Raw genomic sequence first — 22,317 nt, forward strand, 5'->3', positions numbered from 1 at the left:
TCCTAGTACTGCCCTTGCCTCTTCACTGCCACCCTCCACTAACTCTGCCTTCTCTTGCCACAGCACCTTAGGAATAAAGCTAAAAGTAGCAATAGGCAACACACATTCTTCCAGCTACAGTTTCTTTTTGCTTGACACTGCCTTGAGAAACAATTCTCTTTAGCTTTGGTCAGGGAGTGCTGGTAATATTCTTGGATTTTCACTTTGAGGTGCCTTTCCAGAAGGAGGCAAATCTTTTTCTCTCCCTCTGCCAATGTTTTCACCAAGCCTTCCTTTTTCTCTCATTCCTTATGGCATGATAGTCACGCAGAGTGCCCATTGCACACCCCTTCTGGAAAGAGGTTTGTCCTTTTACAAGTACTTATCTTTGCATTACTTACACATACAAATTGCTTGTACCTGGTAATAGTGGTACTATTTTTTTATTTTTTTTTACAGATAAAGACACAGTTTATGAAAAAATAGCACACCACCTCATACATAAAATCTAAAAATTTCCTACTTCAGTATGAGATCAACCGAAGCAAAAGTTTAAGCCTGTCTACTTTTCTCCATTTCATAGTAGACAGCACACACACACACAAACCCTGCAGTACACTTCTGTAATTTAAAAAATCTCTTTGACTGTACACTGACTTGTACATGCTACAAGAAGCTCACAGTGAGTTTTCTTTCGCTTCTGTTTTCACAGTGATACAGTTGCACTGATTGTGTGTGCTTTATCACTGCAAAACACAAAAGATTTTTGGACACAGAGTAATAAAGATTATGTCTGTCTCACAAAAGGAAACAGCAGGGCTACAGCCCATTTATTTCTTACTTCTCCTAATCTCAATTTTTCTTCACTCTAAGAGCTCAAAATCTAACCACCGTCTCCTTCCCACCCAGAGACAAAAAAGTTCAAAATGGTATTGTCTGCTGATCTAACTTCCAGTTTGAAAAAACTAAAATAGGAAGTCACTGTCAATCCATGCAAATGCGAGCTAGGATAGGTTGCTTTAAAAAAATGCTTGACCTTGGTTAGACCTGCTTCCTGGCTTGTTCCCTCTTCCTTCCTGCCCCAGCTCCAGTCAGTCTAAGGTCGTGTGACATAACGAGTTGCTAAGCGCTGCTAGCTGCCTTGCAGTTGTACTAGTTCCATTGAATTTAATGGGAAACAAAAATGCAAATTAACATTTTTGTTAATTTTGGGAGCACCGCCATTCGTATTTATTTGCCACAACTCAAACTGAATCCATCAGATTTGATTTGGACTCCTTATTCAATTTAATGAATGCATATCCCTATTATTAATTGAAAAATTGAGGCAGGACAGGGTGAAGGACATGATATTTTTTATATCTTAATCTTTTGCTTTTCTTACACTCAGGTTGCAATCCCTTGACATTAAAGAATGATTTTGTAATGATTCTGAGGGGTTTGGTGATTCAGACTTTATATGACTTACATTTTTGTTTCTCTAATCCAACAAAAAGATTCATGATTAACATTTTGAATCCTAATGATGGCATCTTTATTTGAATTGTGAACATTAGGAAAAATTCAAACTGTTCTACATTTTATTTTCATGCTTAAAAATGTCCGTCTCTCGTAAAAGTCACACTTGGGTCAGATAGAATATTTTACATTTTTCATAGAAAAAAATAATAAGAAAGATATGTGTACAAACACTTACAAAGCTGTATCTGATTCGTAAGATTATGCTCACACAAATGTATTTTCCAGTGCCAAGTATTTTGATAATGGCCCTACAGGGATAAAGAAATTGTCATAGCAATGAACCTACGGCAAACTGAGTGTAAAGTCCTCAACCTTGAAATACCACTGGCTCATTTATCAGCGTAAGAATAAAGCTGTTTCAAATAGTAGAACCTGACAATCCATTTAAATGCCTGTCGCCTCCAAACTACTAGATAGAACAGCTAATAGCTTTATTTACAGGTATAAATTTTATGTAGGTTATTATACTCTGCGTTATTTTGGATCTTAGACAAAAGTCCTTCAGCTTGAAAGGTTAAAGCATAAAATTTTGAACTGCTTGTCATAAATTAGAGTGTGGAAGAATGGCTCTAATGGGGAGTAATGCTGTGGAATTAAAAAAAAAAAACGTTTTGAATACCAGCTATCGCTCAGGAATGAATGCCTCATATGTTCTGCATTTTTCAGGAGTCTATGGACCTAGGTGACGATGATGATGATGAAGATAAGGTAACTCATATAACAATAGAGCTCTCTAAAACTGGGTTACATCGATTTGTGCATAAATGGATAGCAAGAGATGCATGTATGGGCTTTTATTCAAGGAAGACTGGATTTATGTAAGCAAATAAACCCTCCAGCCAGCTAGCTGGACCTTTTAAAAGTCCATATTTTGTATTAGTTAAGGATAGAAAGCTCTTTGGTTTATTTTGATAAGGAGAGGAAAGTAAGGAATGATAATAGGTTCATTTTATGGGGTGATGGCACCTTGAAGCACCTTGGAAGCCATTTTGAACAACACGCACACTCATGGCCAACAATAGGCACATTGAGGAAAGAGAGGGAAAATATCAGAGAAAAGGACTGAAAGATGCGAGCAAAGTAATATTTATTGCAAAATCCTAAATGAAAGATACGCTGCCATTGCCCTCGTTCATAGGGCAATCTTGAAATTGCCTGGGGAGCTTGCAGGTCAATACCGATGGATGTGCAAACTAATTTTCAAAGGGAAACTCCCCTGGCATTTTCTTCTGAAAAGTAGCTGCCAGCACGGACCTGCACCTGTGGGAAAGGTCCATGTCACACACGGATTTCAAAAATGCTTTTGCTTGGCTGCACTAACGCCCACCCTAGGCCCTGCCCCTTTTCGGTGTGGCTGAAAACGCACACATTGTGAAACAGCATGCTTGTTTGTTGCTGCATGGAGGTGAGGAGAATTTTCAAATGGGGAAATCTACTCATATTCATTGTCAACATGGCTTAGATGCCGTGAAAATTGTGCTCCCCATATGCAAAAAATACCCCCCAAAACAATCCTGCAGATGTTCTTCTTTGCACTATGTTAGCTTGCTTCTGAATGCAAGCCATTCCACATTCAGATGGATTAAGGAAAGCAGAGAGATAAGGATAATTATGAGAATTTTAAATATCATAAGGTTGATATTTAGTAGCATTATTTAGACGGATAAGTAAGGACTTATCTGGCTAAGTGGCAGCGGCTGAATATCTGGCAGGGTTTAGTGGCTGTCACTTATCCGGAAAAGTGCTTATCTGGCTAAGTGATGGGAGGAAAATGGGCGTTTTGAGGAGGAGTTACTTATCCGGTTAACTTAGTTGGATAAATATCGACATTCAGACTTATTTGGTTAAATTAATGGGATCAGTTAGATCTGCTCAACAGCAGGACTAAAGTTAGCTAAAGAAAGACTTATCCAATTAACTAGCAATTTCTTTGGGGATATTCAGCATCATTGCAGCAGTGCTGAATATCCCTTGTAAGTTGTTTCATCTGGCGAACTTACTTAAATGTTTAATTTTGAATATCTGCCTCCTTTAACTGAGTAAGTGGTAATAGTTTCATTCAGAATTGGATTTTCCAGCTTTCATAGATTTGTGCTGATTTGCAAGAGGCTCTCTAAATAGAGATAAGAATGGTGTAACAGAATACAGTACTTTATTACAGTAGAGCACTATTTATCCAATATCTATTAAGCAGAAATGCTCATTATTTGGGTTATGATACATTGTCTGGAAAAACCTTGATTATCTGGAATGTACACCACACATCAAAAGCTATTACCATAGACTTGTTCTCAGCTGTTTCTAGCCAATTCAGACAAGGCAAACCAGTTCCTTTCCTGTTCAGAGCATTTCTGGCAGTGGATGCAATGTACGGACGCAACCATGACAGATGAACAGCGCCTCTCTTCTTTTCGGTAAGTCCTTAGGTGACCCTTAAGCTTCACGTTTGGAAAAGGAAGAGGCGCGTGCTAGTCATTCAGCAGAAAGCGAAGCGAGCATTAAACTCCAGCAAGAACACGGTGTTGGGCACAAGAGAATCTGTGATTTAAGGGCACGGAAAGACAAGGTTCTGAAGTTTCTCTGGACCTGCTAAACATTCTGAAAGCCTCAGAGGTTGGATTTGGACAGCGTGCTGCCTGAGTGCTTCTGCCAACTGGTCATTGGCAAGAGTGCCCATCCACAAGCTTTCATGAATGTGAAAGTGCTCCTCGTTGTTAACCAGGCATGGATCCACAAGAAATCATCAGTGACTGGTTTGATGACCTTATGTGCCCAAGGCCAGAGAGCCCTCCAGTCAAGTCAGGCTACGTGAAACTGCACGATGGTGTTCTACTCTTCTGGCTGCTGAAATGTTTGGTGACACACAATCTTTTTGCCACCTGCTTGTCACCCAGCTGTGCTTCCTTTTCTTCAGTCGATGAATGAAGGAACAGGAAATGCAAATGGTGCAGGGACTCCAAAGATTGTGAGATTCGAAGGACTCGGTGGCTATGAAAATTTCGGAAAATACTTCACCATGAAGGATGCTATTTAGCGCCTTTCCAGTGCGGGGATTCTGACAGAACTGAAACTCTGAAAACTTAATGACACAATCTGTGATCTGTTGCCATGTGTCTTGAAGAGGAAGGACATGATGTTGCTTTTAAAGGGCAGAGAATGTACATGAGTGAACTTATATGATAAACCCAAGAATAAGTACCATAATTCCAGACCTCGGTGCTGCTGATTGAGGATGAGGTTGCTTACAATAATATTGCTTCAGTTTTTCAAAGTCTCACTGACTCTGAAATTATGCATATTGTTTTGGACCCTGAGGAATCTGACAGTAATAACAGTGAGGTTGAGGAAGAGCAACTGGATATAACCGAAGATGTCAACAGATAAGACTATATCCACTATGAACCAACTTCCTGGAGCAGAAATCTTGTATTACAAGTAGGAAATCATGCAGACAAACAGGAGAAATGTATAAAAGAGAGCAGAATTGTATGACTGTAATGGAGTTATTCAGGAAGGCTTCAAGTGACTGTGTGCAGCAGTCTGCCATAGCACTGACCCCATCAGTCACTAGTGACCGTCCCAACACTCCAGGTACCGGCTTTGAAGCTATGTCTCATCCTCTTATGTAATGGCTTCCCCTACCTCAGAGGATACATAAACCAGGTGGGCACGTTCTATGTTTATCATTGATGGAACTGTGTGCTAGTTGACTCCTTATTTACTGTATGGTGCTCAGTAAACAGTTACTTTTCGTACCGACATTGGTTCTCTGTTTCTTTTTTAAAAAATAAGGGGCAATTCCGAGTATCCTGAAAAAAACTAATATCTGGAATGTCCTCAGTCTCAATTATTCTGGATAAATGGTGCTCAATTGTATAGTTGTCATCTTCACGTCTATATTAGCATGGACTACAATGAAAGTAGTTTGCTTATTATATGATTTTAAATAGTAAAACCTTGACTTTGTAGAAATATTGACATGGCTGTCAGTAAGAAGGCATTCTTCATAACTCATCTGGTAATTGTAAATCTGAATGCCGTCTTTATTAAACTTAAATATTTGCAGCTATATTATTTTTTGTTCTTTGTTTATTCAAAACATTTTCCCCAAATGCTCTCTAAAATGTATAGTTCCAAAAAGCAATGCACTGTACCTTAAGGAATATTTTATTCTAATCCATTAGACAATATGAAAGCAGATTATTACTTTTCCATTGCACGTGTGATGGAATACTTGGAGCAGTAATGAGCATTCCATAGAGATGTGCATTTATTTTTAACTAATAAAATACAACGAATGAGACTGTTTTTAGTTCTTCCCTTCAGAACAGAAAATAGCCTCCTATGAAAATGCCCCAAAATTTTCGGATATTTTCACATTTGTGTCATTAAAATAAAATTGGGCATTTGGCAGCCCTGGTTTCCTGGCCAAGAAGCTATCAAAGCCAGGCCTGGCACTGAGGCCTAGATTTCCGGTGCTGAGTCCTAAGCCTGGTGCCAAGACCTAGGCCTGAGCTGGCCAAAGTTGAGGTCTAGGCCAGGGCTGGGCCCAGCATCAAGACCTAGGTTGATGCAGGGCCAGAGTCCATGACCGGAACTCTCCTCCTCAGTAAAGTTGCTGCAGCCAAGGGAGCTTGTAGCCTGGCCCCCCACATTTTCCTTCTTCCAAAATCCACTGTAAATGGGCAGAAGCGAGGCCTAGTCACTCCTACCAGGGTCCTGGTGCTTTAAGAATGGTATCTGCCTGGAGGATGGCAACCAGGTGACCAGTGCATCCGACATCATTTTGATACACATCTGTACATTTCTATGGCAAAATGGCATAATGGTATCGGCTGCACCAGTGAAAGGCGCCAAAGTAATGTCATTAAAGCATCATCATCATCATCCACGTGGACAGCTGATCCTGCTAGGAGATGAGCAGGAGCAACTGGGTTCACTTTTCTCCATTTACAGCAGATCCAGGAATTGGTAAGTGGGGGCCGATGTGGAAGATGCCCAGTCCCAGCAACTTTATAGAGGAGGAGGAGGAGGAGGGTCCCACCTCCGGCCTAGGCCTTGGAATTAGGCTTGTTTTTTTGATATTTTTTTCTTTTTTAATGTTTTTTTTTTCTGTTGGGCAAATGTGCTGAATGGAATAAAAATGGACTGCACGCATTTTGGGGCTGCACATCACTGACTACAATAGTAGATAATGAAGGGCCAGGAGAAGCCCTGTCCTATAAACAAAGATCACCCATATTGATACAGAAACTACACTATTAACCGTTTGAATGGAAAGCTCCCAGTAAGGACTAGGCCCAGGGCAATTTGCCTTAGGCCCTCTGAGCCTTCAGAACTACGTTAAACTTGAGTGGATGATGCAACTCTGGTTTTACCCCCATTATCCATTGCATTTATGTGTTTGTAGCACTGCCTTTGCTTGAGACATTAAAATAAGTCTGTAAATGCAATGGGGCAAAATCAGAATTGGATCAGTCTGTCAGGAAACATCTTTGGTTTGTTGCTTCAGTTCGGTTGATGTTTTTTTTTTATTCGTTTTCTACTTTTCAGTTCTCAAGTTCATTTGTTTCCATTTAAAGTCAATGGAAAAAGCGTTGTATCCTATTTTGGATTCTTAACATTTGGGTTTTCCATCCAAGTTTAACTGAGCTTTTTTTGTAGGCAGGCATTAGCAATGGAGGGGACGGTGCTCCCAGACACCAAAGAGTGCTCGGAAAAACCGAAAGCACCGTGACAGGGGCAAAGCATTGCATAGAATGGCAAGAGGAATTGCATTACTTGATGTATGGCTATAATATAATATACGAAGTAATAAAGTCGATCGTGACCCCAGGCACACATTTTCTTCACAAGGACAGAGGGGAGCCTGGGGGTCAGTTGGTGCCATTTTTTTCAATGTGGTGCCGGTGGGGCAGAAGTGAGCGGAGATTGCTTGGGCCTCCTCAGGGCATCTACATAGACGGGGTAAGCTAAAAGAAGGCCCCGCCTATATGTGTGTGGGGGTGTGTGTGTGTGGGTGTGTGTGTGTGTGGGTGGGGGGATTATTTCAAAGAGAGGGGTTGATTTTTTTTTTTTATAGAATAGGAACTTTTTTCTCACATCTCCACCGGGGATGTTTTGTTTTTTTTTTTAACAGCAGGAGTGGGGAAACTTTTACAAGGACTTGTGCTCCTTTAGAAAATGGCCACCCTGGGATGGTCGGAGGGGGGGGGGGGAGGGGGTCACCATCCTGTGTTACCATGGCCAAGAATGTGTGGCTTTCCCAGATGTGGTAGCGTAAGGATTTACTACCTGCACTATTTGACCATGAGTAAGTAAACAGGCCCCTTGGAGTGGCGTTTTCTGAATGAGGTAACAGTGCTGCTTCTGTTTCTTGGCAATTTTAACCGTGTAGGATTTGGCAAAAGTGGGGATCAATTTAAAAATAGAAAAAAAAAATAGAAAGAAAATAAAGAAAAGAACAACGAGCATTTATGAATGACCCTAGGCATTTTTTTTTCCAAAGCTAGGCAAATATTTGTTAACTTAAATAACCTTGCTATAATAATTCTGCCAAGGATTGCACAGGCAAAGAGACAGAATTACCTCTCATTCTCAGAGGTGATCTGCATCTCCTCCCCAACAGGATTATGGGCACGTTGGCAGGACAAGGAGAAGAAGCTTGTGCAGCTGCTGCTGCCAGCGCTCTGCCTCTTCTGTAAGGGGCCAGCGTGAGCGGATACCTTGCACGGCTGCTGCACATGCTCTGTGCACAAACAGAGGATTTCGGTTTCCAGCGCTGCCAGTTTGGCCCCTTTCACAAGCAATGCACTCGGTGCGGGGGGGAGAGGGAGTAATAGTCACGTGAGCTGGTATGGACATGGTTTCTGCCTTCCTTCGTTGCATGCCTTGGATCTGAAGGCTCACATACACAAAGCTTCCCTGGATTCTGCTCCATGTTAAACAGAACAGATGATGCCGCTGGGAATTATAACGCACCCTCTGAGAGACGCACTGTTTACAAATCATAAACACACAGACGCTTAGGCTCAAAAACAGAGGGAGCCGCGCAACTCCCTTTCACCTAAACAATCAATCTCGGAAATGACAGCTTCTAATTGCCCAGCCGCTCTCGTCTGAAAAAAGCCCCAGCATAGAAGACTGCAAATATAAAAGAGGAGCACTCTGTCCTCCTGGCACACAGCTTCTCGATGGATGAATCCCTTCAGTCTCCGGCCGTCTTGCATGCAGAGTCCAGGCTATGTCATGTCAAAGGCAGGGCCTCTAAAGCTTAGTTTACTGCAAAAAAACAAAAAAACAAAAAAATAAAATATATACTGCTGCCCTTTTCTCTGTACGATAACTACCAGGGGAAAGGGCTGCGCGGGAAGCATTAATGTTTTTCTAGATAGTTAATATTTTTGGTTTCATTTGTCATTTTTATCGACCTTGGAATGCAGATACCTAAGGCAGCAGTCACACGATGATGTTAATGGCTTGAGAACAGCCAAGCTGGGTTGACTCGGGGGCTCCATCTTGCCCTGCATCCTATTTCTGACAAAACCAGAGTCCAACCTTCATCTACTGATTTTTTTTTTTTTTCCTCACAGGAAATGAAACAAAATTCAAATTATGGTGCTCTACTCTTAATTTAGACTTCTGTTTTTTTATATATATACTGTATTTTAGCAAAATTCCGGAAAGGCTGGAATTCTTCCTGCTGAGAATGCAGTCTGGAACCTTCTAATTTGATTGGCCAAAATTTCCCAGATTATACATAGTAGATGACAGCAGATAAAGAGCGATTGGCCCCTGCAGTCTGCCCACGTATACAAATAAGCATGGATTTTTTTTCGTTTTGTTTTTGTTTTTTTACCAGAAGCCTTTTACTTTGTGCCTATTAAACACCTTGGTTTCTTTAGCTCATTAGCAGGACAATTTGCAAAATTGCCCAGCTTATTAAGCTGGGCAAAAGGATTTTTTTTTTTTTTTTAAAAATTGTCCATCCTGTTTGTGGGTAAAAGCATGCACATTGTGCCAAATAGCCCATAATGTTTACCTGCATAGAGTGGCAGGGCAGGACATGAAACCAACATTCAGCATTTAGGCCCCCCCGAGGTAGTAGGGAAGGGAGGGATAACGGGTGCAGTGTTTTGTGCCCAAACTGCACTCCTGGCTTAAGAAGGAACTTCACACACCAGAAAAATGTGCACACGACACCGTCCTAACATGCGCCACACACAGCAGCCCTCCTCCATGCAATTCCCATGTTAATCAAAGCTGTTAGCCCTCCTCACCTCCACCGATGCAAAGAACCGCTTAAACTTTACTCATGTCTTCTTAAAAATCCAGGAGAGTTACATTTCTGGGGCTAGTGTTAGTCTGTGGTGGGGGGGTCATGGTGCAGGGGGGCCCAACCCTCAGGATTTAAGCGCAGAAAGCTCAGTTTGTGACACAACGTATTTTCTGCGCGCCATACTCCTCTTTTCCGCGCACGTTCTTGAGTTAGCGTGCTTAAACTCCCGATGCATTGGCGTGCAGTTGGTTTGCTGCATCAGGAGTTAAATCACTTTTTACTGCATGAGTAAAGAATAGGTGAGCTAGTCATATAAACAAATCCAAACATGAAGCAAGACCCAAAGGGCCTCCTAGGAAAATACCCCCACATTTTTTAGTATATATTTATGGCAATTGAACAGAGAAAGCATCCAGTGGCTTTCGGCCATCTTCTAGCAATACCCACAGTTTAACCTGATGCTTGGGTGGGGGGTGGGTCAGAAGGGACACCCTGGGCCCCTCCCACCCCCCCTTAAAATTTGTTGGGGGCTGAGGATCTCCCACCCCAGCCCCCAATTACCCCCTCCCTGTACAAGAAAATGGCACCAGCTGCACTTGAGGAAGGCGCCAACGTTTTATGTGGCTTTGGTGCCATCTTCCCAGGTGGGCGGCACCATTTTTAAAGTTCTGGACCTGGGGTGGGATAAGGGTGGGCTTCGAGTAGGAAATGGAAATTGGGGAGGGCGAGTTCTAACCTTGCAAAAGGTTCACCCATAGCAAGCGTTCGGAGTACTGGTATCACACGAAGCGGGACGAGAAGCAGCCAGTACAAACTGAAGTGCCTTATCAGGCACTGCTCACCTCCCCCCATTTATTCTATTGTCATAGGTAGGCATGATCCTGGCACTATTCAACATCTTACAGGCTGGTGTCTTTGCGGCTTGCGTGCGTCATGGCAGACATGGCCTACTAGCAGTTCAGCCTAATCGAGGGGGCACACAGCTGCTGGGCAGCCTAGGCTTCTCTTCTTCTCTGTAGCTGACTTTATTTAATGAATATGTTTAAAAAAAAAAAAAAAAATATATATATATATATATATGTATATTTGTATACCACTTTCCCGGGTTAGTGCCCATCCCAAAATGATGTTCGGAGCTGGCAAAAGAATGCCAGAAACATCAACATCAGAGGGCAATTTTTAGAACGCCGACAAAAGCATTTTCTGTAGCAGGACCTTCACTTTGGATCTCTCTTCCAATCTCCCTCCGCCTAATATCAAATCCACCTCATTTCAAAAAATCTCTCAAAACATATCTATTTCAACTAGCTTTCAACATACCACCAACTCATCCAACCCTCACCACTCAACCTCCACTTATTTCTTTCACGTCTTCATGATATTTTTTAGTCCGATTCATCCCAACTTGTTCTCTTAAGAGATAACTCTTTTCCCTTATATTTTCCACCCTTAACCCGTCTTTTCCTTCCCTTTTGCTTTCCTCAAGGCATAAACTTCTTTTCTGTTATAAGATAAAATCATTTTTGTTTAAATTAGCTACCTAGGCAGCTATATACCATTTTTATGTTTTTTTTTCTATAATCTATTTTAATTTTGTTGATTTTTACCTCTCTTGTAAACCGTTTTGACAAAATTCATTTTTAAAAGCGGTATATAAATACTTTTAAATAAAATAAATAAATAAATAAATAGCGGCAAAGCCTGCGTGTGCCCCTTACATTCGGACTGTACCGATAATGCTCAACGTGATTGTGCGGGCATGAAATTGTTTTGAAAATGCTGAGGTAAAGACCCCCTACTGCCCGCACAAGTAACGCACAGGAAACTACGCCTGCTTCCAGCGGCGCGTAACTACTGAGCGCAAATTTACTCACGGGCTTCTGAAAACCCAAAGGTCTGGGTGCAAGTCCTATCTCTGCCCCCCCCCCCCCCCCCAACCCGGAACGCCTACCGCCAGGGCACCTTTGAAGGACACGTATAATCGGAGTTACGAGTGTCCTTCTGCCCCTGTATCCATTGGGGCTTACTGATTTGCATGAAACAGGGTTCTATTTGCAAAAGGGGTTTTGAAGATTGCATCCATAATAATCAGCATGCATATTGGACCCAGCCTAAGGCATAGCAATAAATATTAAGGCCTCCCAATTGCTCAGACTTATATTTTGCACTGTTTCAGGAAGGATTCTTGTGGCCGTATTCTCTTATTACCAAGCAGTGTGCGCATTAATAAAATGCTGAGGGTAGCAAACAGTACCATTATAGCCACTAGCAGCTAGGGGCCGTGCAGATATATTTACTGCCAAAGTTTAGTTTGGTTCACATCACTGGAGATCCCATGGCAATCTTCCATTTCGCAGCATAAAATCTGCCACACTTCTAACTTTAAACATTCAATGGTGGCACCAAGATGTGCCACAGATTATATTTTGCTGCCTTTGCTGTTTTTCTGCTAATCCACAGTGAATTTTGCCACAAATCAGTGGTAGTTTTTTTTTTTTTACAAGTAAATATGATTTATTGCTTTTGTGAAATTTTATTTTATTTTTTTTTGCAAAGGAAATTTTGACAAGTTTGCACATGCTTCCTGTTAGAGCCTGAGCTAAAACAAAAAGGATCATAAGAGCAGTACAGTCTTAATTATTCTCCTGCTCATGCTGTCTAAACTTTTCAGATAATGAACCAGAAACCAATTTACCCATAACCTTCCCAAACTGATGGCAGAGCTTTAGAAGAGAACTCTCTATGAACTTTTGTGCATATCCTGTGAATCATTTGCTGTAGGCCTTAAGCTTGCCTGCTTGTCATGCTGCAGTTTCACACAAGGTTTGCGAGTCTGGAGAAATGTTTATTCTGGAATATGTCACCCATTAGGGTTTTCTTTTTATCATTCAAAGAGGTTTTTTTGCCGTGAAATTGAGAATGTCTCATCACTTGATCTGCACAGGAAATGTTTCCATTACTAGCATGTTCATGTTTAAGATTATGCATTTCAAAAAAAATACAAAAACCAAAAAAAAATCCCCCCCAAGAGTTTGTGTGTATCCTTCAAGAGCTCTGCTAGGGGATAATTTAAGCTGCAGAACATCAAAAAGTTACAAAAGTACTGGCACCTTCAAATATCCAGCAGGCTTCTACAAGGTCCCAGAAGATCAGGGGTCATCGAATAATGCTTCAAGCCAGAGAAAGGAGGCTGAAAAGGGATATGAGAAAATATTTTTGTCCTCTAAAGAGGATGTTGGCCATCTGGGATGCACTTCTACCGGAGGTGGCAGAATTCAAGGGTGCTAGGAAGAGAAACAAGGACTCTAGTGCAGGGCAAAGTGGTTAGGACACAGGACAGGCCCACCTGAGTAGCCTGGGTGAACCAAGTGGTCCTCATCTGCTGACATTGTCTATGTTCCTTATGTCATTTACATCAAACACACTTGGTTTAGTTTGCATTGTTTAAAGATAGCGATGTGCTGGTTTTCTAGGCCTCGGAGGTTCAGAATCCCTAAGTCGCACATATGACTATGTAGATATATTCAGCAAGAAGCATTTTCTCATACCACATAAAAAGATAGGCAAGCTGGCTTGGAGGATAATTGGCATTTCATGGAGAATTACTTCCATGTAGGATTTGCATTATTTTCTTGTATTTATCCAATTTTTTTTGCAGTCAGAGGCAGTCAGCATGGATCAAACTTTTGCTTGCCAGCATGTATCCATCAGTGATCACACAGAAAACGCCGGCAATGCCTAACCCGGTCAGTTCAGTTATCTTCCTCAGTCTTTTCTGCTATATAAATCCCTCTGTAGGTGGGATGTGCATGCTGGGAGCATAGGTATGATTTTAGCCTTTAATACTTCGACTAGAACTTATGGGGTGATTGAGGGAGTCCACAAGAAAATTCCTCAAACCACCTTAAAGGACTGGCCACAGGTGTCTGGCCAGGTCCTCCTTAAGGATCAGCACGTGCGCGTTTAGCCGGCTTAGAAAAGGGTATCCCCAGGGCTTGATTAGGTCAGGGAAGTTAGACAATTCCATAAGTATTCACACTCTTTTATACCTTGTTAGCTGCCCACCCACCTGGCAGTCGCAAAGCGCGCAGGCTAAAAGTGCCAGACATCCCCTCCCTCCCTATTAATGACATGAAAATACATAATAAATTCCTGTCTCTCTCCAAGGGTATTTAGATAAGCAAACATTCAGGATATAATATAGAAGGGGCAACACAATTTTTGTTTGCTAATCTGCCCCGTTTCTATATTTAATCTTTTGCAAAAGACCTCACAGTCGCCATGTGGCCATTTGATGTGCTAAGTAGTAGAAAAGACGGGAAAAAAGGAAATTGAAATGGGTGAAAACATGCAGGCACTAGTTCCAGTCTTTCAGGCTTCAGCCCTCACCACTGACCCATTCTGCTTCTGCTTCATAAAAATTCAGAAATCAATTACCCGAAACAGAAGAATATCTAGCAAAAACCAGAGCGCATCTTACATTCACTCACCTCCATGCTTGGATGACAAAAGGGCGAGTCATCCCGGCTGCAGGTTCGGAGGGAGCCTGGAAATCGCGTAGAAAAAGGAACAGGATCCGCTCGTAATGTTCGGCTTTGGGGAATCCCGCTCATTGTTCCTGCGGTGTTTTCATCAGGAGTGAAATATTTCGCAGCGAAGGCCGCTGATCACCAACAACCAAAAGCACCTTTGTGTTGACCTTCCCACTGAGGAATGGAATCCAATGACAGGACAGAAATGATTTTTTTTTTTCCCCCTTGAGCCACTTTGGGGGTAATTTTCAAATAACCCTTCTTAGTTGCAACTTACATGGGCAAATTTAAACGCGTGGGCTTTGCATACGTGTTAGAGAAACCAGCCACTTTGTTTCTTTCCAGAAGTTAGCTAGCGTAACACACAAGTATTCTGTACTGTATGTCTGGGGGGGGGGCATGGGGTGGGTGCACATGTACCCGCACATGTCCATTTGAAAATCTGATGTGCCACCGCTGTTTCCCCTCCCCACCCACCCGCTGAGATTGCTAAACATTCATGCATTATGTAAGGCCATGCATGAGGATAACTTTCAGACTGGCCAGTTCACCCAGATACATGGCTACTTACCCAGGTATATGGCTTGGAAATTGCCACTTTTCTAATCTTGGAAAAAAAAAAAAAGGCTACAACAGTATATCAGTTGGTGCCTGGAGTTCAGTACTGCATATGGATCTGTAACGGGCTCAGTTCTTCCAGCTCATGAAAAAAAAAAAGAGATTGTTGATTTAACGGGTGGTATTTTGATCATGTGATAACGAGATTAAGTTGGCATGCTATGCGTGTCGCCATTGCGCACTATCAAGTGTGTTGATGGCTTGCATTCATTCATTAAGAGTCCCGACTTAAGTTATGACTTCCTCAGATTTAGATTGTGCACCGTTTTGCTTCTCATGGTGCTATGCACTGCAAGCTGAGCCTGCCATGGTCTTGTACGTCCTTTAATATGCTTTGCATAAAAAAAAATAATTCACATGACTGATATTAAGTCTTTCAGAATGAATCAGTGTTATTTTTCCTATTCTTTATGTCGGGTGTAACAGATGTAATGTGGCGATGGTTAAACTATGTTATTGCCACATTTCTTGGTTCAATCTGAAATGTGTAAATAATGCCAGCATGATGGAGATGGAGCTGCCAGATGAGCCTCCTGACATTCTCAGAATAGCGAGACCGGACTTGTCTTGGAATTTCACAGCTTCTCAGTTGAATATCTGTGAAAGTTTCTTTGGGCATGCTGGTAGTTGTGCTGCACAATTCACAGTCCGGTTCTGGATAGCTCTCTGTCAGCAGCTAGTACAATATAGACCTCCTCGTGGCTTGTCTTACTTTACGTAAGCTTCTATGCATTGTATCCAACAGGGCTTTCTCGGAGCAAAACAGTGTCCTGGGTGTGACCCTCCTTCTGTCCCTCCTATGTTGTGGACCGGCCACCGGCAGGGAAGCTCTAGTCCTGGCTCCAGGCCAGGAGGTGCACTGGCCCTCCCAGCAGCTACCTATCCTGCCTACCACTACTGACGGCCTCGGTATCCAAGATGCTGTAGTATAGATAACATTAATATTCAGCGCTGTATGGAATAAATTCAAATGATCAACTACACAAATTAGAAACAAAGGCTTTGCATAAAAATTTAACTCCCCGAACTCTAGGCTGCTGCCTCTCAGTTGTGTATAATTTAAAAGGCTAAGTATATCTGGAAACCTTGAATTCCAGTTTGACCATTCAAGTAATTGCAGTAACAGTCTTTATGTAGAGAGCATCTAAGAAATTAACTGCTGGAAAGGCTGCTTTAACTGTGCTTGATGGCATTGCACTGGTGTCAGTGATGTAGACTGTGACAAATGTTAAATGAGGCACTCTAACATAGTGGTATTCACATCCAGTCCTCAAGGGCTGCAAATAGGTCAGGTTTTCAGGATATTTCTAATGAATATGCATGAGATTTTCATGCATGCTGTCTCAATTGTATACAAATCTGTCTCCAGCATATTCATTAGGCATATCCTGAAAGTCTGACCCATATTTACAGTCCTCAAGTACTGGAAGTGAGTACTAATAGTTTGACATATAGCAGAACAGTTTAAGCAGCTGAAAATGTGTTCTTTTATTGATGAGAAAATGAATTGGTATTGAACTTCTGTGGTGGATTTTAATCTCTTAACATCTTCCTTTCCAAGGTCTAAGCGATTGTTTTGAATTGACAATTCCTGCAGCATGAATAAAGCCATGGCACAATATACACGCATAAGGTACATGGCCTAGATCGTGTATCTTATGCGTGTTTATTGGGCACCCAGAATCTTTTTTTTTTTCCTGGATCTGCTTTCTGTGGTTCCTTCTACTTAGTATCCTGAGGATACTAACAGGAGGAATCACAGAAAGCAGGATTTTTTGATTCTATCAATGAGCCCTTGAGCGTGGCAAACCTTTATGCCAGCCCTGGGCTGGCGTAAAATTTTCCGCCTTGCGATGGGCACATTGGCTGCCCTGGAAACTTTTTGAATCGCGGGGATTAGCTAATAGCCTCATCTACATGAAGTTTATATTTAATGAACACTATCAACTTTGCAGTGGTTTGGATGTGTGTTTTGGACGCGCTAATCTCCTTATTGCGTCGGGGGGGTTATGGACGCATGTGCAAAACGTGCGTCCAATCGCGTGTAAAGCCATGCGCTCAGCGGAGTGCACTATGTTGCATTGGCCTGTGAGATCTTTAAACATTGTAGTTTGCTCCTTATCACTGAGATAGAAACTCAACCCTGCAACTATATCTGAATAAGGGCCTGTTTGCGATTGTGTTGCTTCATGTACAACAGCAGCAGTATCCTTTGTAGGCTGCGATACCTTTAATTGCGCCAATGTAACAATTATCCAAAGCAGTTCCAGCCCAAGAATTTATGTTGAGAAACCCTTGGTTTTTCCTTCCACTGGGCTGTTTCTTTTCAGAAGGGATTTCTGAAATATTTGAAAACTGCTATAACACAACATCTTTGGATTATCTTTACACTGGTTAAATAAAAGGTATCTCGACATGGAAAGAATCCAGCTTTCTCACCTTTGATTGGACCACAGTAATAGTAGAATGTTATCCTAGATGAGTTTTTGAGTTTGCATTTTTCCTCATTCCGATGTGACACCAACATAGAAGAAAGGAAGCACGCCTAGGGTGAGGTTTTTGGGACGTGTTCTTTCTGACAAGTACAATAACTGAGCTTCTGCTACTTGATACTCATCAGTCGTAATCTAATTTCCAGTTCAATGCTTCCTAAAGACCTCTACTTTTGAGAATTCCTGCTGCATAATAATCTCTTCACTTTCTTTCTTCAGCCTTGCAGTCACATCTGATGAAGGGACCAATGTGATTCTCAACTGCTCATGTGTTATGTCATTTTTTTACTTACTTTACAAATAGGAAAAGTGTTCTTTGGAAAATGTCAAAGAGTAATATTTTTATTTTCAGGAATCTGAAAGAAAAGGACTTATTGACAAGTTCTACAAGGTGCAGGTTATTTTTATCACCGTCCAGAATGTCCTGGAAGAAATGGCGTCGTTCGGTGAACGCGTTAAAAAGTAAGATTACTGTTTATTGCTGTAAGGAAATGGACAAAGAATTGTAGAGGATAAATGACTCCTAATCTTTTGTCGCCTCACAATTTTCAGCTTGGGTAGAACATGTAATATTCCCTCTGCCCCACAAAGAAGACTACCTCCTATTTGTAGTCATGAAAAACGGTTTAAAACCTGCCATTTTTGTTCTCAGCTTGACTTGCTCCCCACCTGGTCTGTTCTGAACTCAGTTACCCTGCCTTTCGGTCGTCAATCCAGCTTCTTTCCTTACTTTTGATCTTCAAAGCCACTGAAGGAAAAATACGCGAGCCTGGCAAGATTTCCCAGCTGTTTTCATGCCTCGTCTTAATTGTGCTCTGCTTTCTCTGCTCTTCATCATGCTCTGTAGGCCGACAGCTATTTTGAGTAAATCCCCCTAACCTTAGGGCTTCCTTTAAAACTAGCATTCCTCTGTGAATCAGTAAGGATGGTAAAGACTGGCCAAATGCATGTGCAGGAGAATATGAGAAGTGAGCAGGGGAGCAGAGGGCGATTCGTGCGCACACAGGTCCGCTACAGCAACAGCAACGAGCCTTTAGGTTAAGAAAGTACAGAAAGATAAGAGGAAAGAGAGACCAGTGTGGCTTTCAAAAGGGGTGACTATAAAAGTAAGGGAAAATTAAATACTGAAAAAATAAATGGGAACTCAGAAAAAGGAGCACAGGAGAGGACATCTGGGGAAGGTGAAAGAAACAGGGCCAGGATGGTAACGGCGCGGATGAAAGAAAAGATTACAAAAGGGACAAAGCAATACGGTAAAAAAAATTTTTTCAGGCTCGTCGGTAAAAGGAGGAAGGGCAGAAGTGAGGAGAAAAGAGGAAATGAGTGAAGGGGAATAAGGAAAAACTGCAGACGCTAAACAAATACTTCTGCTGAGTCTTCACTGAAGAATGGTTTGGAGAGGACAAGGAGATATAGGGGTAGTGGGGTAGATGTTGCATCATTTATGGAAGATTTGGATTCTGGAGGGGTGGGTTTGGATTTTGAAATTGTTCCTCTTTTCAGACTTGTGCTCAGAGCGAGATATAATTTAGGAACGGGAAGGCTGACAGTCTCAGTAGTACCTGGAGCCATGGAGGGCATAAAGGGACTTGCCCAAGGTCACAAGGAGCATCAGTGGTAGTGGTGGTGGTGGGAGGGGGGAGTGGGGTCCCGACCTCAGCTTCCCTCGTTCACAGTTCACTCCAAGGCAGGCAATATGATTCAAGGCAGGCCTTAGGATTTTGCTTTGGGGCAGGAGTAGACTTTGTTTTTCAAAGTGGGCTGGGTAGGCTGCTTGAGTACCCTCAGATGGGGTGGCCAGAATGTTGGAGGGTGGGGAGAGAGACCAAGCAGGCTCAGGCATCTAAATCAGATTTCCCTGTTAGGTCATCTAATAAAGCTGCAGCCATTGGGTCCAGCTCAGTACCCGTCACTTGGTGTGCATGTGGGTCACCTTGCAGGCACTGATGGGTGCCAGGATGGGACAGAGAGAGAAGGGAACGTCACGGCTGCCCACATTACATTTTTTTTTCTTAAAATAAAATTATTGATGGTTTCCTTTTTCTGTAAGCTCAGCTGTGCATCTAACCGTGTAAATAAAATGTGCCAGGTTTTTTTCTGGAGCAGCGTACAATACTATCAATCAAGCTTCTATCTTCACTAAAGAGGTCTCTTCTGGAAAGGAGGCTTTTAGGTTACCGGATAAATATTTTAATACCAGGATGTGCGCTTGATCTTAGCAGAACCAATTATTCTGTCAATTAAAAATGTTGAATCAGGCAAAATACTATTGCGTTATTAGAAATACATCATCAGCTCACTTTTTCTTCCTTGGTTGACTCCCAGATGTGATTTAGTGCAGAGAGATGAAGTCCGTGTTAGAAACGTGAAAGATGTTGGCAGAAGAGGGCCACACAAGCCAGCTGGCCCAATCTGCACCTTTGTGAAGGGCTACCACAGACTCGATCACTAAATCCCTTCTGTTCTTACTCTGTGACTGAGGTCCAAGCACGCTTGAATTCTGTCTCTGGCTTAAGATCTGTTCTGGATGTCTACCACCAAACCCATCAACTGATAAAGTTATCTTTTCCCGTCTCTTTTAATCCTCTTTCCTACCTTCAGCTACGTATGATGATCCCTTGACCTTGAGCTTCCCATTCTATGGAAAATGCTGTCCTCTGCTACTAGGGATGGTAACTTTAAAATGAAGGTGCGGGTGCCCATATATGTGCATATGTGCGTGCGAGTGCACATACACAGGAATTTTCAATCGTGCATGCAATAATGTGCACAAGATTTTAAATGTACCCACTGCGCGTATGTGTGCTCCTAATTTTAAATGGTTACACAAGCAAGCATAGGTCACTTATCTTCCTTATTTATTTATTTATTTATTTATTTATTTATTTACTTAATTAAAAGTTTTTCTATGCCGATATTCGTTAGATACATCACATCGGTTTTCATTAAAACATAACAGTAGCAAAAGTTTGCTTTTACAGAAAACATAGGAATTAAAAACAGTAAGTTGTGGCTACAGGGGGGAGGGAAAGGGGAGGAAATTGGGGTAAAACAATATGCATGAACATAGATATCTGCAAAATATTAGGAGCTTGCAGGTTATGGGCTGGCTAGATATGGAGAGGGGTAGGGTAAACTATATATATATAAACAGGTAAATTATATATAAAATGGGTAAACTAATATAAAAACGCAAAGATGATTACATCTTGTACAGGTGTTGGCAGTTAGAGGGGGGGGAAGGGTTTAAAGAGAGGGTTAAGTGTATACTTGCAAGAAAAGCCAGGTCTTTAGTTTTTGTTTGAATTTTTGTGAGCTTGTTTCATGTCGAAGATCGGGGGGGGGGGGGGGGGGGGGGGTAAGGAGTTCCATAGTGTGGGGCCTGTGATGGAGAGGGATCACTCTTTGGTAGAGTTATAGTGGGTAAGTTTGGGTGAGGGTGTGTTTAAGGTTGCAGTATCATGGGGTCAGGTTGGTCTGTTGGTGTTGCAGAAGCCTAAGGAGTTGTTAAGCCATTTCATATTTTGGCTATGTAGGGTTTTGTGTATGATGTTGAGGGTTTTGTATTAGATGCGTTGTTGTATGGGTAGCCAGTGTAGATGTTTGAGGATCGGGGTGATGTGTTCATTCCTTCTAGTGTTGGTGAGAATACGAGCGACTGAGTTCTGGAGCAATTGGAGGGGGGTGATGTGGATTTTGGGGAGGCCTAGTAGAGAGTTGCAGTAGTCGATTTTCGAAAATATGGTTTCTTGGCGCACTGTTCTGAAATCATTGAAGTGGAGTAGGGGCTTTAGTTTTTTCAGGGTTTGTAGCTTAAAGTAACAGTCTTTCATGGTGGTGGTAATGAATTTTTTCAGGCTCAGTTGGTCATCAATAACGACGCCCAGGTTTCTTACGTGATGGGAGATTGTGATTGATGGGGGGGGGGGGAATGGATTTGGGTGGAGGAGTTGGGCTTGTGTTGGGGTGAGATTATCAAGAATTCCATTTTTGCGGAGTTGAGGGAAGCTTGAGGCTGTTGAGGAGGTTGTTTATGGCAGTGAGTGCAGTTTCCCAGGTTTTGATTGCATTGGGTATGGAGTCTGTTATGGGGATGATGATTTGTACGTCATCTGCATATATGAAGTGAGTAAGGTTGAGTTCGGAAAGGAGATGGCAGAGGGGCAGGAGGTATATATTAACGAGAGTAGAGGAAAGTGAGGAGCCTTGGGGGACTCCTTGGGCGAGGTTAAATGCGTTGGAGTCGTGGTTCCCTATTCTGACTTTGAATTGGCGGCCATTTAGGTAGGAGGTGAACCATTGAAATGGGGTACCTGATATACCAATTTCAGCGAGGCAGTCCAGTAGGATTTTATGACTTATGGTGTCAAATGCCGCGGAGATGTTTAGTAGTGCAAGGATGTATGATTGGCCTTTGTCTAGTCCTTTGAGTAAGTGGTCTGTAAGGGAGAGGAGGAGGGTTTCTGTGTTGAAATTGAGATTGTTGGAAGATGTTATTGTTTTCTAAGTAGTCAGTAATTTGTATGTTGACAACTTTTTCCAAGACTTTTGAAATGAAGGGCAGGTTGGAGATGGGACGGTAGTTGGTTAGTTCAATGGGGTCAAGCTTTGGTTTCTTTAAAATGGGTTTAACTATTGCCTGTTTTAGTGAGAAGGGGACTTAGTACTTTGTCGGCTTTAATGATTGCAGGTTAGTGGATTTTAAATATGCTCACATGATGGACATTCCCAGTTTTACCAATTAGCCTTCTAGTTTGCCCAGTCTACCTCAAGATCATCCAGATCCTTCTGGTTCTTCAGCCTGCACTCTCCCCAGTTGACCCAGACCCCTCACTCAGTCAATTATATCTAAACTGAGATTTATGAAGACTTACACCTCATCAAGAGCAGATGTAAA

The 22,317-nt window shown here is 42.1% G+C and overlaps 1 protein-coding gene across 3 annotated transcripts in view; it reads left to right on the forward strand.

Annotated features, from left to right (window-relative positions):
* The window catches only part of MCTP2 (multiple C2 and transmembrane domain containing 2), a 181,770-nt gene that overhangs the window by 147,621 nt on the left and 11,832 nt on the right, over positions 1 to 22,317 (forward strand). For all 3 annotated transcript variants that reach the window (XM_029575252.1, XM_029575254.1, XM_029575255.1), the window contains 2 exons: positions 2,167 to 2,208; positions 17,773 to 17,882. In XM_029575252.1, the coding sequence (XP_029431112.1) occupies positions 2,167 to 2,208; positions 17,773 to 17,882 (152 nt within the window). The remainder of the gene's footprint in view (positions 1 to 2,166; positions 2,209 to 17,772; positions 17,883 to 22,317) is intronic.

This window comes from Rhinatrema bivittatum, chromosome 13 (assembly GCF_901001135.1).
Source record: "Rhinatrema bivittatum chromosome 13, aRhiBiv1.1, whole genome shotgun sequence".
Lineage (NCBI taxonomy): Eukaryota > Metazoa > Chordata > Amphibia > Gymnophiona > Rhinatrematidae > Rhinatrema > Rhinatrema bivittatum.